Raw genomic sequence first — 14,695 nt, 5'->3', positions numbered from 1 at the left:
TCCATCGGTTATGTATCATTCAAGAACCGTAAAATAAATAACTAAAATAAAAAATAAATTAAAAAAAGAATACATCTGAAACATTACATGGTTGTAATTTTGACAAAGGCAGAAAATATACAAAAAATTGTAAAAAAAAAAAAAAAATCAAAACAAAACACTACATCAATTTTCTTTTAATGGAAGCTTCCCTAAATAGTAAAAATCAATTTTTTCCCCACTGTGGATCAACAAAGAAAAACAATCTGCAGATTTCTCAGGAATAAAAATAATCTTTTGGAAATGTTACACCAATGCTAATAACAGTAATTTTAACATTAATTAAAATAAAAATATAAAATATGAACATTTAAAGCACTTCTTTAATCACAGGAAGAGTACTGTTTAACAGGCCGCCCGTAAAGACCATCTGAACCTTTTTAAATCACCTCTCTACAGAGACATTAAATGGAAATGTATTCTAAATTAAGTCCTCTATTGGACTGTGCTAATTGCAGCTCGCTGCGATGACAAATAACCTGCACGGCTCAGAGACCGAGGGATTATTGGAATTACTGGGGAATCAGTTATGCTCAGAGTGAGCACGATATTGCATATTTATGTATTTGGTGTAAAATAAAAAAAATTTTGCATTTTGAAACCATTTTGAATGCATCCCTTCCTAAAACACTCCTAATAACATTTTCTTGGTAGTTTGAAAGGCAGCTGTGATTAAGAATCGCTGAACGTTTTAAAGGATTATCTCACTATCATCAGTGCGTATGATTTAAAAACGTGGGGTTTTAGATATTAGCAGTGAATCTTTCAGATATGGCAGCAATCCTCTTAAGATATGGCCATTATTCTGGATCATAGATGGCGCCTCGCGCACGTGCACACACTTTGTGCCGGGGGACCAGTGATTATAAGCAGATTAAAACAGGCAGGCCACACCAAACAGCTTCAAACACACATGAAGCTCTCTGGGGAGCTGTGGGTGTGTGTGTGCGCGCGTGCCAGTGGCAAGATTAGCATTCAAGGGAAGTGGGGAAAGCAGAAAATGCCCTATATTACAAATAATCACATGTAAAGCATGCACACTCATTCTGGATTGAATTTGGCACGTGTTTAACACACACGCGCTCTCTCAGGGGAAGAGGAGACGTCTGGCAGACGATCGTCTCACCTTCAGTCTATTTAATGATGCCCTGCTGATACCAGCGGTCAACACCCACTCCCCCAAACACCCCCCACCCCCACACACAGATATATATAGTCTCTGTCCCATGCAGGACATCATACGGGTTGTATCGTGCCACCTGCTTCCTCCATGTGTGCCAATTACTACTCAGACATCTGCAGGCAGCGCAGGAACAAAAGAGCAGAGCTGATGTGACTCACAAACTAACAACTTGCTGATGGATGATTGTTAAGTCATCCCTCACGGCAGCTGTCCTACACAAAGAGACACGCCTGAGCCTGAGCAAAAACACTGACAAACATGTTCACGCTTACTGTAGCTCAGCTGCTGAAACGCCATTTCTTTCGCTTTTTTTCCCACTCGCAGTGTCTTTGCTGAACAATGTTTTGTTTACACATGCACTGACCAATCACGTACATGTGTTTAAGACATGCGGAGTAGTCCAGATGAGTTTATTGTTCCCCATCCTATATGTTGCTTTTAGTTCTGAAGTCCTCATCTGTCCCTTTTGGTGCAAAAAAATAGAAAAAAAACAAAAACTAATCAGCATCAGCTGCCTGATAAAAAATGCATACTTCCTGTTTGCCCTGTCCTACATACTGTTGATTTGTTTGGACCATAACCAGCGTGTTATAAGCCTTCTAATGCAATCATACAAGTCACACGTCCCTTAGACTTTATGTCCTTACCACTACAGCTACTTATGGTTACTGATGCGTAGTTTAAGTCAGTCTGTGTGATGCTGAAGTTGTTTCTACATTATATTTTCACACATTCTGCCCAGTGTCAGGAAAAATCAGGTCGGGACATTGGCCAAAGATGCCCTTGAACACATGTAGCACACAGCAGGTGACAGTCCCCTGCAGACATGTCTGTTAGTCTGGTTACAGTGGGTAGCAGCACACATGGCGCCCAGTGAACCAGATATTTGTGCTCTCACATGCACCTCTGTGAAAGTGAGTGATGATTAAAGAAAGTTTGGGCTGAAAATGACTTTTCTTTTCCAAACTCACCGGCCACTCCATTAGAAACACCTGGTCAGCTGCTTGTTGATGCAAGTATCTAATCAGCCAATCACATGGATCAAGAGGATGTTTTCTCTGGACACTTTGGGCCCTTTAATACCAACTGTATTACTTTTAATTAGAAGAGAAACTAGCATCTGATTAATTTAAAAATAAAGACAAACCATTTGTCAAGTCACAAGTTTGAGTCTTTTCTTTAAACTATTTTATCTCTGATAAGCTACACAAAGTCAGATAGTGAGTATAAATAAAAACTGATTGAGTATTAGGCTTAATTTTAGTTACGCTTCAGCTTTTGAGTTTTTTTACATGGCACAATAAATCAGACACTTCACTGCTATTTCAAATATTTACCCTTTCATTCAAATCTATTTTTGCATGAAGCCTGAAAGAACAGAAGAGCTTAAGAATAACGCTAAGCAGTACGTGTTTGCTTAACATCATCCGTCACAAGACAGAACAAGCGCCGACTTCTTTTATCTCTCTTATCAAAGTCAAAGTGGAGCAAGCTGCAGATACACTTCCTGAGTTCCCTCTCATTTTTTCCCCCCATCTTTGAGGGCCGTGTCAATCGCTCCTCGCTGCAAACTGCCCTGACCCAGATTCCCTGTCGCCTTCATCCCCGCAGAATCGCAGTCATGCTGCTGTGTTGTTGTTTACCTGTGTATGCTTTTGGGACAAATGTTCTGAAGGTGGGTTTTGTAGTCGAGATGCATGTGAACATAAAGGGTTAACGCCACCCAACAGACGGCCCCATCGAGCTCATCGGGACTTCAAAGGCTCTGTCTCCGGGTAACCATGGTTACCTTTGGAGCTGCGCTGTTGTTTGGGCGTGTGTGCTCTGATTGCCTGCTGTCACATCTGATTTGACGCACAGCGAGGAAGACCATTAAAGCTCTACAAAAGGCGATGTGGAAGAAAAGTCAAAACCTTGTAGGGGATTAATGTCCCCAAATGGCAACCTGTGAGGTGACTACAAAGAGGATGCAGGGGGCCAAAAATCCCTACCTGGCAACCTCAGAAAGGATGTTTTTACCTCAACCATGGAAACAGCTGGAAACTTCCCTAATATATAAACAGATTAGAAGAGCAGGAATGCTAAGCTAATGCCTGGCAGCAAAAAAGCAGGTGAAGTTACGCCTAAAACTGCAGCTTCACTCAATAAACTCAACGTGAAACCGGTGGAAAGAAAAGTTGTGAGAACAACAAACATTTTAAGAAATGTGTCTGTCTGTCTGTTTTTGTTAAGAGTTACGCTTCAGTCACAAAGGCCTGAGAAATATCAGTCACATGCTGGGAGCCAAAGGTTGATAAAAAGCGGTGTATTCTCTAATCGGTTGGCGAGTCGTTGCTGGAGGTTGCTGGGTGAAATTGGTCACAAAGAGCTGCTGAGATTTTGTAGATGCAACACCACTAACTGTGTGTCATTAACATCACGCTCACTGTGACAATACAGGAAGTATTGAAAAAGGCACCATTTACCAAGCCCTAGAAACTGGTCTGCGACCATTATGCAATCCTTGGTCATAAGGCAAACTACAGGCAACTGTAGCTAGCAACCAAAGCACCCAATATGGCAGGCTGCTCTTGAGCAATGTGTGCATGAGAAACCTCGACATAGTGTTGCACCAAAAATCTCTTTGCAATTGCTTTGGTTGACAGCAGATTGCTGTGGTCACTCATAGTTTGCATTGAACTTGCATGCAAACAAACTACTTTCCGAGTGGTGCTGAAAACAGGAAAAATGTGACAACAATAGCCTTCAAAGTAAAACTTTGAAACATTTTAGCTGTAGTGGTGAAGCACAGCTTTCATTCTGAAGGCAAACATTCTCCGTTTCCAGTTTGCATCACTTTTTTTTTTTACTAGATTTACCAAGTGCACGCAAACTGTCTGCGACCATGACAACCAAACTTTGTCCATAGATAACAATTTCCACCTAGAATCAACATCTAAACATGTATCAAACTCTCTCTTGTGTGTAAATCCATAGTAAAAATGGGCCCTTAATAGTTTCTGATTTCTGTGTTTATGCTAGTGCTGTGCAGGTAGCTGGCTTTCTGTCATGATCAACAGCTACTTTCACACTTTAGTCTTTGCACAGCTCAAAAAACAAAACAAAACAAAACAACGCAAGATGTCATTTTTCTGAGCTTTTCATGTGATGGTAGGTAGGTGTTACCTTTGAACAGCCAACTCGCTGAGTGCTACAGTTAATACCGCACCGATACGGTTTCAAACCAATAAAATAGATGCATTTAAAACTATCAAACATTTACTTAGAAACAGGTAAAAATATGCATCAGCACTCTGTTTCCTGGGTGAATGCTTGGATGGGATGAGGCCTTAAAATAAGCTCTTAATCAAATGCCCCACGGACTTGCATTAAAAAGTCCAACCGAAGACTCCCATATAGATCGCCTCAAATACTTTCTTTGGTTTAGAGACTGACAAAACAATAAATATGGCTGTAAAGAAATCCGAACAGCCTTACCTTGCTAATATGAAACTCCAGACGTCTCATGTACCTCTCGATAGTTTTGATTTGCTGTAGAAAGACAGCGCAAAAATTTACAGGTCAGAATTTGGCTTCATCTGTTTTTTGTTTGCACCACAGATTATAACAAGGTAATACTTACATATTATACAGCAAAATGTGCAGAAAATACAATGTTCTGTACAAATATGTTATTATAAGATTCACACGATAAACTCCAAACTTGAGCGTGTGTTACAGTAGCCCCTCCCCTCCCATCATCTTACCTTGTCAAGATCATACAGCACTCCCTGGAGAGAAAACACACGCAGACACACACGTGAAATTACAGAGTTACTAAAAGGTAGGGCAGCTTATCCAAGATCACATTTATCTGCCATCAGGAAGAAACTGTTTTTCCTGTGTGCACACATCAGGCAGCCACGATGGCATAAACAATGAAAAATATTTCCATGTGTGCGTTCAGGGTGACCGTGGCTCAGGGGGTTGGGAAGCGTATCTGTAACTGGAAGGTCGCCGGTTCGATCCCCGGGCTCTCTGTCCTGGTCGTTGTGTCCTTGGGCAAGACACTTTACCCTATCGCCTATTGGTGTTGGCCAGAGGGGCCGATGGCGCGACATGGCAGCCTCGCTTCTGTCAGTCTGCCCCAGGGCAGCTGTGGCTACAACCGTAGCTGCCTCCACCAGTGTGTGAATGTGAGAGTGAACGAATAGTGGCATTGTAAAGCGCTTTGGGTGCCTTGAAAAGCGCTATATAAATCCAATCCATTATTATTATTATTATTATTATTATTCATTAGTTTAAAAATTGATGTAATATATGTGAATTTTTCATTTTCTTTATAAAGCATTTTCGGCTTAAGCTGTGAGTCTCACAGGCTGTAAACATTACGAGGAACGATGTAAGTTAATGCAGAGTAACTTCTCACCAGGCGGGAGTTTCTCTTCATGTCCTTCATCAGACCTGTGAGTTTGTCCAGCTCCGTCTGATGAACCTCCAGATATTCACTTCACAGGGGAAACAGAGAAACACTTCAGTCTTTGCATAATACAATGAATTAAATTAAAACACGACTGCAGAAGTTCAGACGCTCACTAACGTTACGTTCACCGCTACAAATTCACTTAATGACACCAAAGAATGCATGTGGAACATAAACATCCACAGAGGTCTGTTAATGCATTCAGAGGCAAACGTCAACAAGCTCAAACAGGCTGTAAATGCACAAACTAAAGCTTCTGGTAATTACTCAGTAAGCCCCTATACCAGGAAAACTCACTGCATAAACATTCTTTATATACAGTTCATGACAAGACCAGACTCCATCCATTATAAAAACACAACCATCAACATTTTTTTAAGGCCAGAAAGAGTGACACATGCACCGTGTGGGAAATGTAAGCAGCACTTCTGTAATACTATCTGTTTAATCAATCTGTAGTCAAGAACAACACAGTGCTTATTGTACTTACTGACTATCTGCTATATGGCTTCTATATATCTACTAACTTTAAAAGGTCTGGCATTAAACATAGAAAGGCTTCTTGTGTTTCAGAATTTGTGTCAAGTATCTAGTCTAGAGGCTTTTTTTTTTCTTTTTATATTTCCAAGTCGAAAAAGAATGGAGCATTTCAAGGTTTCAAGGTACTCTGGAAGACTTCATAGTGTGTACTGTAAGTGAATTTGCTTCATATTAACTACTTAATTGTGTGCATAGAACAAGTGGATGAGTTACTCACTCCAGGCCTTGTTTGAGTGCTGTGTAAACCTCCTCCAGTCTCTTGGGCTGCGGCTCTCTGGAGCTGCTGCCTCCCTTGTGGCCTGACAGGTGGGGCTTCTTAGGCTTGGACTGAGGCTTCTTCTGCACTGCAGAGTTCCCCATGAATGAGTTACATCTGCACACACACAGACAAACACACAAACACGGGATAAGTTACCATTTGCTGATTGTGCCTCACAAGAATTTCCTAAATCTCATCACACAGGCCCAAAGGCGCCACCTTCCATATTATATTTATCTAATATTTATCACAGGATCTCTGCAGCACTTCAAGTGTCAGGCCACCAGCTGCCAATAAAAGCAAGGAGTTATATTTCTAGATTATTTACACCATCCTGAACACGTCCTTGGGCCAGTTACAGCATGAGTTCATCTCATCTGTCAGATGCATTGACCTTGTTGACTCTGCTCACACCAAAATAACTCGTACATACACGCACGCATACACATTTAGATGTGACCGACGCATTTAGCCTACATATTATTCAGACATTCAGACACAAATACAATCATACATTCTGAGCATTTAACGCGGGCGTGCAATCACATGCAAACATGTGCTTCCCCGACTCCTAGCTGCCGTTTATCCTCTGCTGGAGTGAACTTACAAACAAACAAGCAGATTTATCCTCCCGGCGATTAACGACATTCAAGTGATCTTCAGTCTCTTCCCTCAAATGACCAAATGTGTGACCGACTCAAGTGGGAGAATTGAACAAATGTGATCCAGTTACAGAGAGTTGTCATATTTGTATAAAAGGCAGTGAAATGGGCTCAGACACTTTGTGTGGAGCTTCAGCTTTCTTTCATTTTTTTACCACCACACATCATTTTTTTAAAGGTAATCATTTGGAGGAACAGTTTTCTGTAAACCACCAGTAGGGGTCCATTGGTGGATTATTATGTAGATATGCTCTTATTCAATTTAATTTTCCCTGATCAGACAATCGCAGTCATTACTGACATAAGGAGGAACTTGAGATATTAGCAGCCTTCCAGGATTAATCCAGCAGTAAAAGACCATCTTTGAAAAGGGAGGCATTTTCAAAACATTCCTACTTTGGATGCACCGAATCTAATGGAGAAGGCCTGGTTTAAAGCTATAAATGTCTGCATTTTGTGGACTTGAAGCTAACTGATATATCAGAGATGTCAGAAGTGTTCGTGTGACGTCTTTGAATGCGAATTTCGAAAAAGTTTTCATGTCCCATCCACGGTGGCCCCCGAGAGGCCAAATGGACAATAACGTGACAGCCCAGCTGCAGGAAGTGACAAACGGCAAACGGCTAACAGCAGACGTGTGTCTACAGTTTTATTTAATCATGTGACTAAAACACACATTGCCTGCGTCTGTTTCTCCCTAAAAACACAGATCGGTCGCATGTTTTTGTTTCTGTCACTTCCACACGCCGTCTATCATTTTATCATGTCCCCAGAAACCCTTCCAACATGTTTTGTGTGCTTCTGCGGCATTTTTGTATTTGCTGCTTTTCTTAAGTTGCTTTGCATTTGACCTCTCAGGGCCACCGTACGTAAAAATAATCAGCAACCCAAGTTGTGTGGATGTTTTGCTGACTTTCATGTTAAAGCGCGATGCTTTGAGCGTGAGCATTTTAGATCCACTAATAACAAATAACTAGACAAATAATCACCAGTAAAAGCTTCACAGGCAGCTGCCCTCCATCAGCCAGAGAAACCACACAGACGAAGCTTCATGTGAAGCTTCTTCGCTCATTTAAACTGATGATGAAGAAGAGGCCCATTAGTATTATTTCTCAGTAATTATTGTGCTTAACTGCAAGTTGTTATTATATTAGGGATAACAGATGAATATACAAATGACTGACTGTGCCACAAATGGTAGCCTTTTGTGTTTCGTGATAATTCACTGCAACCAAGCAGAGTGAAAGGAGTGCTGGGGCAGATGTTATTATATTAGAGATAGAGAGCTTAGCCCTGATTGGCTGAAAAGTCTGTATGGTTTTTCATTGACTGACCTTTGCCATAGGGGACATAACCGTATACGACAGGTTGTAGGTACAACCCTCTGTATGCATTCAGGTTGAAGCCTTTAAGAAAGATTTTTCCAGCAACCAAGGAAGGTTTCTCCCATCCACACATCCATCTGTCGCTTATCCAAGTCCAAGTATTGAGGTCAGGAGTCAAAGCAAAGATGCCCAGATCTCCCTTTCCATGGTTACATCATCCAGATTTTCCAAGGGTGACACCAAGGTGTTCCCAAATCAGCTGTATGACATGTAATCTCTCAGGGGTCTCCTGGGTCTTGGATTAGACCAGAACACCTCACTCACAGTGGCATCCAGGAGGAATCCCAGATGCCCGAACCACCTCGACTGCCTCCGTTCGATTTGAAACAAGCTTTTGGGAACAAACTGATAAGCTGAATGTGTTTTCAGTTAGTCTTCATGGGTAAGACTTTACCATTTCTAAGCCTCATATCTGCGGCTGAAAAAAAGGGGGCAGAGTTTTCTAAGTGGCAGAACCACCTCACGAGTCTCTTTCTCCTCACATTAATCCATTTTAGGTCACACTCATCTCTCCCACGCATGCACATCTCAGCTTTTAAAACCATTACGGATTTAGCTGACAAATGACATTTTCCCAGTCTTAATGAAATGATCTGAGAGTCATTCCAGGGACGCAGCGACAACCAATTCCAGCACTAGACGAGCTGGAACGTGCCGCGTTTTGCTGTGTGCCAGCAGCGGCACAAGTGAAGCTTATAGCTGCCACAAATGTAGGGCAACACCGAACGAGAGCGCTGCATAGCCGTGGGGTCATGCGAGCTCTGGTGCAGTAGGGTTTCTTGGCAGGGACATATACAGAAGCATACATGTCAACACTTCCATACAGGAAATCATGCATAATGATGAATTTATCCTTGTGCGCGCACAAAGTGCAAATTCTCCATCATGCAAACGCGCAGAAGTGCACACAAAACTCACGCATGGACACACACATGGAAAGTCCCTTCTCAATTACAGTAACAGAGGAGCGTGCACAGATGCTGGCACACTCCAGCGGCTTCAGGAGCTATATCTGTGCAGCTTTCCACCTCGCTCATTATCAGGATGATAACTTGTCTGTTGCTGTCAGTCGCCCACACAGCGACTCATTAGAACCAATTACTCCATTCACTGTCTGAGCAGAGAGAAAGGAGCCACTTCTCTCTGCAGGACCAGGACTGCTGAAGAAGCCCAGACACCGACAATCAGAAGTGTGAGATTATAAGAGATATGGTATATCTGAGACTGTGAGCAGGCTTTGTCTTGTGATGATGATGGAGAGCGCCGTCATAGATGAGTCAAACAGGAAAGCACACAGAAGAAACTCTTATCTCTCGAGAACTTTATCCATCTCTAACTTTTCGAAACCAACCCCGGGCTATGAACGAGAATACATCATGTGACAGAGTGACGATCACTGCTTAAGAATTCGCTTCTTTCACAGGTCTCAAGACTTGCTTTGGCTCGTGGATCACCATGAAGACTGGCTCCATATCCCTGAGTCATTGAATTCCTTTTGTTGAATGAGCTCTTTTGTTTTGTCTTTTAGAAGAGATAACTAATATGATTCGTACATGGATACGAACAGATGTACACGTCTTCTCCGTGTATAGACACTAGTATGGAGACTGTATAGAGAGTTTTGTTTTTGTGGGTCTAATCTCCCTTTCACCATTTCTGTTTCCACTTGTCAAATTCCCCTTGTTATCCCCTCTCCGTCGATGATGCCGGCATCACAGACTCTTGAATGGTGCCATCTGCATGTGTAATCCTTTAGCTCAGTAAAGTTTGTCTTAATCTTTTCATTCATTGTGTGGATGCTTTAAGCATCCACACTATTGAGTTCCTGTTTCTCTTTATTCTTTATTATTGTGTGGATGCTTTAAGCATCCACACTATTGAGTTCCTGTTTCTCTTTATTCTTTATTATTATTATTCTAGTTGCTTCCGTACACTTTTTGGCACTTAACTACTTCCACAATTTTCAGCCGATTTTCACCGTTCAAATTTTAAACTATTCTGCTATTTCTGCTAATTTACGCTACGATTTTTGCTATTTTTAACTATTATACTTTTTAAAATATTCCACTTTTTTCCTTTAATTTGTCCCATTGAAATGAATGGGAAACTTCTGCAATTCTGCTAAAATTTGCTTGTTTTTGAAACTTAACTACTTCCTCATATTTTCACCTAGAACAACCATTCAAACTTTAAAATGTTCATAAATTATTGGGCTATTCAGGTATGATTCAGCTTTTTGAAATCTTTTACTGTTTTACTTTTATGCCTCTTAAAGTTTTGAGTTGCAAAATTGTGATTTTTCACAAAATACATGCGTTGTTATGGTTGCTATGCTCTTGGCTTCCAGTGTGCCACTGAAGGTTTTGCAATTTTCACTTCATGTCCGAACAACTTCTTGCTACTTGCTCAATTTTCACTCAACTTCCACAAATTATACATCAAAACGTAGGTATTTTTGCTGGCTTTCAGAAAATGTCACTATCATTGTTGTGGGATTTATAGAATTTTTGCAAATCTCCTCAGACCAACAGAAGGTCTCAAAACTCTCCATATAAAGTCAATGGAGAGCTTGTTCAAAATCATCGCTGGATTTCTGTAATGAGAGGCATATTCGAATCGTCATATCTCCTTAACGAAGCGACTTTAAGACATGAGGCTTGTCCCCGAATATCTTCAGACACCCCTGACGCTCACAATTCAAGAATTTCTTTCTCACCTATTACCGTTCTGAAATGAGTTGGACTTGTTTGAGGGTAGGAAATTCGTCCTTCGCTCAGATTTCTTCAGATTTCAAACTCTGGAAATGAACCACTTTTTTCTCTCGTCATAACTTTTTTTTGGATTTCCACAGAGACCTGAAAATTTCCATGACTGTTCACCAAAGCCTGCTGTCTCTTACGGTGAAAGAATGATATCGATACTCCAAATAGATTTCAAGTTACAAAGCGTTGTTTGAGGGCAAGTCAAGGCAGTTTTTGCTTCGCTCTACTCAGTTATGGTGCATTAGAAGTCAAATATCTTTAATAATTCATATTTTAATGATAAATTGTAAACACTGGAAGATTCCCCCATCTCTTCTGAACAAAACGGTGTAAGAATGACCGCTCTAGCCCCTACGGTTTGGAAATTATGGTCATTTGTTTGAGGGGAGTCCTCACTATGAGAAATAGGCTGCAATAATCCTGTGCCTCTCTGTGCTGCGTGTGTAAAAAGAGGCACATGTTTTGGCGGGAAAAAGTACACAGGCTCTCTGATTGGTGGATTCAAATTCAGCAGCTCCCAGGCTGACCTAGAAACTTACTTCTCTCTCCCTGTGCATTTTTTTGCTGATTTTTTCATTTAACAAGTATATTTGAGGGACCCTCAGCATGTTCAGCATTTTTTCAGCTGTCCATTTTGCTTTTCCAATTTTTCTGTTTAACTGATTACTATTGTGCTAAATCATACTATTTCTGCTATTTTATAAGATTTGTGCCTAATATAGTATTTCTGCTAAATTACAGTATTTCTGCTTTTTATACTATTTGTGCTAAAACATAGTATTTCTACTAAATGTAGTATTTATGCTTAATCATACTATTTCTGCTTTTTATGGGATTTGTGCCTAATATAGTATTTCTGCTTTTTATAGGATTTTTGCTCAAACATAATATTTCTACTAAATGTAGTGTTTATGCTTAATCATCCTATTTCTGCTTTTTATAGGATTTGTGCTTAATATAGTATTTCTGCTAAATTATAGTATTTCTGCTTTTTATAGTATTTGTGCTAAAACATAGTATTTCTACTAAATGTAGTATTTATGCTTAATCATAGTATTTCTATATATTTCTGCCAGGTCCCCAGGCAGCCAATCCTCTGTGAGGACTTAGACATTCAAATTTTCAAATCAGGGCCTGCACGGTTTCCCAGCCAATCATATATGTGTCCTGAGGCATTCAAATTTGCATATTGGGGCCTTCATGGCTTCTAAGCCAGCCAATCATATCTGAGGGCTGAGGAATTCAAATCCACAAATCAGGGCCTACACGGCTTCCCAGGCAGCCAATCATATATGTGGCCTCAGGCATTCAAATTTGCATATTGGGGAATTCGTGGCTTCTAAGTCAACAAGTCATCCATGTCGTATATCTCTAAAAATTCACATTTTAATGATAAATTGTTAACACTGGAAGATTCCTCCATCTCTTCTGAACAAAACGGTTTAAGAATGACCGTTCTAGCCCCTACGGTTAGGAAATTATCCCTCTAAACAGCCACTCTGATTGGTGGATTTAAATTCGGCAGCTCTCTCCCTCTGTGTGTGTGTGTGTGTGTGTGTGTGTGTTTGTTTAGTGGGAGAGAGAGGACCCTGCCCTTATTTGGCAGCACGTCATTGTAGGATTTAAATTGAATATAGTTAGACTGGTTGACTGAATTGGATCTTGTGTGTGTGTCTCTCTGTGCATGTGTGTTTCCTCATGTGTACATATTTGTAATTGTGTGGCTGTCATAAATTTTTTTTCAGATTTTTGTCATTTAACAAGTATATTTGAGGGACCCTCAGCATGTTCAGCATTTTTTCAGCTGTCCATTTTGCTTTTCCAATTTTTCTGTTTAACTTATTACTATTGTGCTAAATCATACTATTTCTGCTATTTTATAAGATTTGTGCTTAATATACTATTTCTGCTTTTATAGGATTTGTGCTTAATATAGTATTTCTGCTTTTTATAAGATTTGTGCTTAATATAGTATTTCTGCTAAATGTAGTATTTATGCTTAATCATATTATTTCTGCTTTTCATAGGATTTGTGCTTAATATAGTATTTCTGCTAAATTTAGTATTTCTGATTAATTATAGTTTTTCTACTAAATCATAGTACAGTATTTCTGCTTTTTATGGGATTTGTGCTAAAACAAAGTATTTCTACTAAATGTAGTATTTATGCTTAATCATACCATTTCTGTTTTTTATAGGATTTGTGCTTAATATAGTATTTCTGCTAAATTATAGTATTTCTGCCAAATTATAATATTTGTGCTAAAACATAGTCTTAATTTAAAATTACAATATTCATAGTTCATCACAGTGTCTCTGGTAAATCACAATATTTCTGCTCTGTTGTACTATTTTTCTAAATCATAGTGTTTCTGTAATGTTTAAGTATTTTTGGCTAAATATATTCTTTCTGTTATCTTATACTATTTCTCCTAAATTCTTGTATTTTTGAGAAGTTATCATGTTTCTGGTAAGTTACAATATTTCTGCTAAATTCTGCTATGCTATTGTATCTCTGCCAAGTATTATGTTTCCTCTAAGATATTGCAGTTCTGCTAAGTTATTCCATTTTAGCAAACTTCTTTTGCTTCTGCAAAGTTTTTACAATTTCTGCAACTTTTCAGCTTTTTCAGCTACTTTTTGCATACAGCTTCAGCTTTAAAGCATCCACACTGCATTTTCGCAGGAAATGCAAATTTTTCTAGTTATTATTCTAGTTGCTTCCGTACACTTTTTGGCACTTAACTACTTCCACAATTTTCAGCCGATTTTCACCGTTCAAATTTTAAACTATTCTGCTATTTCTGCTAATTTACGCTACGATTTTTGCTATTTTTAACTATTATACTTTTTAAAATATTAAGCTTTTTTCCTTTAATTTGTCCCATTGAAATGAATGGGAAACTTCTGCAATTCTGCTAAAATTTGCTTGTTTTTGAAACTTAACTACTTCCTCATATTTTCACCTAGAACAACCATTCAAACTTTAAAATGTTCACAAATTATTGGGCTATTCAGGTATGATTCAGCTTTTTCAAATGTTTTACTGTTTTACTTTTATGCCTCTTAAAGTTTTGAGTTGCAAAATTGTGATTTTTCACAAAATACATGCGTTGTTATGGTTGATATGCTCTTGGCTTCCAGTGTGCCACTGAAGGTTTTGCAATTTTCACTTCATGTCCGAACAACTTCTTGCTACTTGCTCAATTTTCACTCAACTTCCACAAATTATACATCAAAACGTAGGTATTTTTGCTGGCTTTCAGAAAATGTCACTATCATTGTTGTGGGATTCATAGAATTTTTGCAAATCTCCTCAGACAAACACAAGGTCTCAAAACTCTCCATATAAAGTCAATGGAGAGCTTGTTCAAAATCATCGCTGGATTTTTGTAATGAGGGG

At 39.5% G+C, this 14,695-nt stretch overlaps 1 protein-coding gene across 5 annotated transcripts in view; it reads right to left on the bottom strand.

Moving 5' to 3' along the window:
- ripor2 (RHO family interacting cell polarization regulator 2) overlaps window positions 1–14,695 on the bottom strand; it is a 74,930-nt gene that overhangs the window by 11,861 nt on the left and 48,374 nt on the right. For all 5 annotated transcript variants that reach the window (XM_076878957.1, XM_076878956.1, XM_004549221.4 and 2 more), the window contains exons 3-6: window positions 6,442–6,597; window positions 5,631–5,709; window positions 4,969–4,992; window positions 4,700–4,753 (exon numbers count right to left, since the gene is read on the bottom strand). In XM_076878957.1, the coding sequence (XP_076735072.1) occupies window positions 4,700–4,753; window positions 4,969–4,992; window positions 5,631–5,709; window positions 6,442–6,597 (313 nt within the window). The remainder of the gene's footprint in view (window positions 1–4,699; window positions 4,754–4,968; window positions 4,993–5,630; window positions 5,710–6,441; window positions 6,598–14,695) is intronic.

The sequence above is a fragment of the Maylandia zebra genome, linkage group LG22 (assembly GCF_041146795.1).
Source record: "Maylandia zebra isolate NMK-2024a linkage group LG22, Mzebra_GT3a, whole genome shotgun sequence".
In the NCBI taxonomy this organism is placed as follows: domain Eukaryota; kingdom Metazoa; phylum Chordata; class Actinopteri; order Cichliformes; family Cichlidae; genus Maylandia; species Maylandia zebra.
This window is presented reverse-complemented; position numbering and strand designations above follow the sequence as displayed.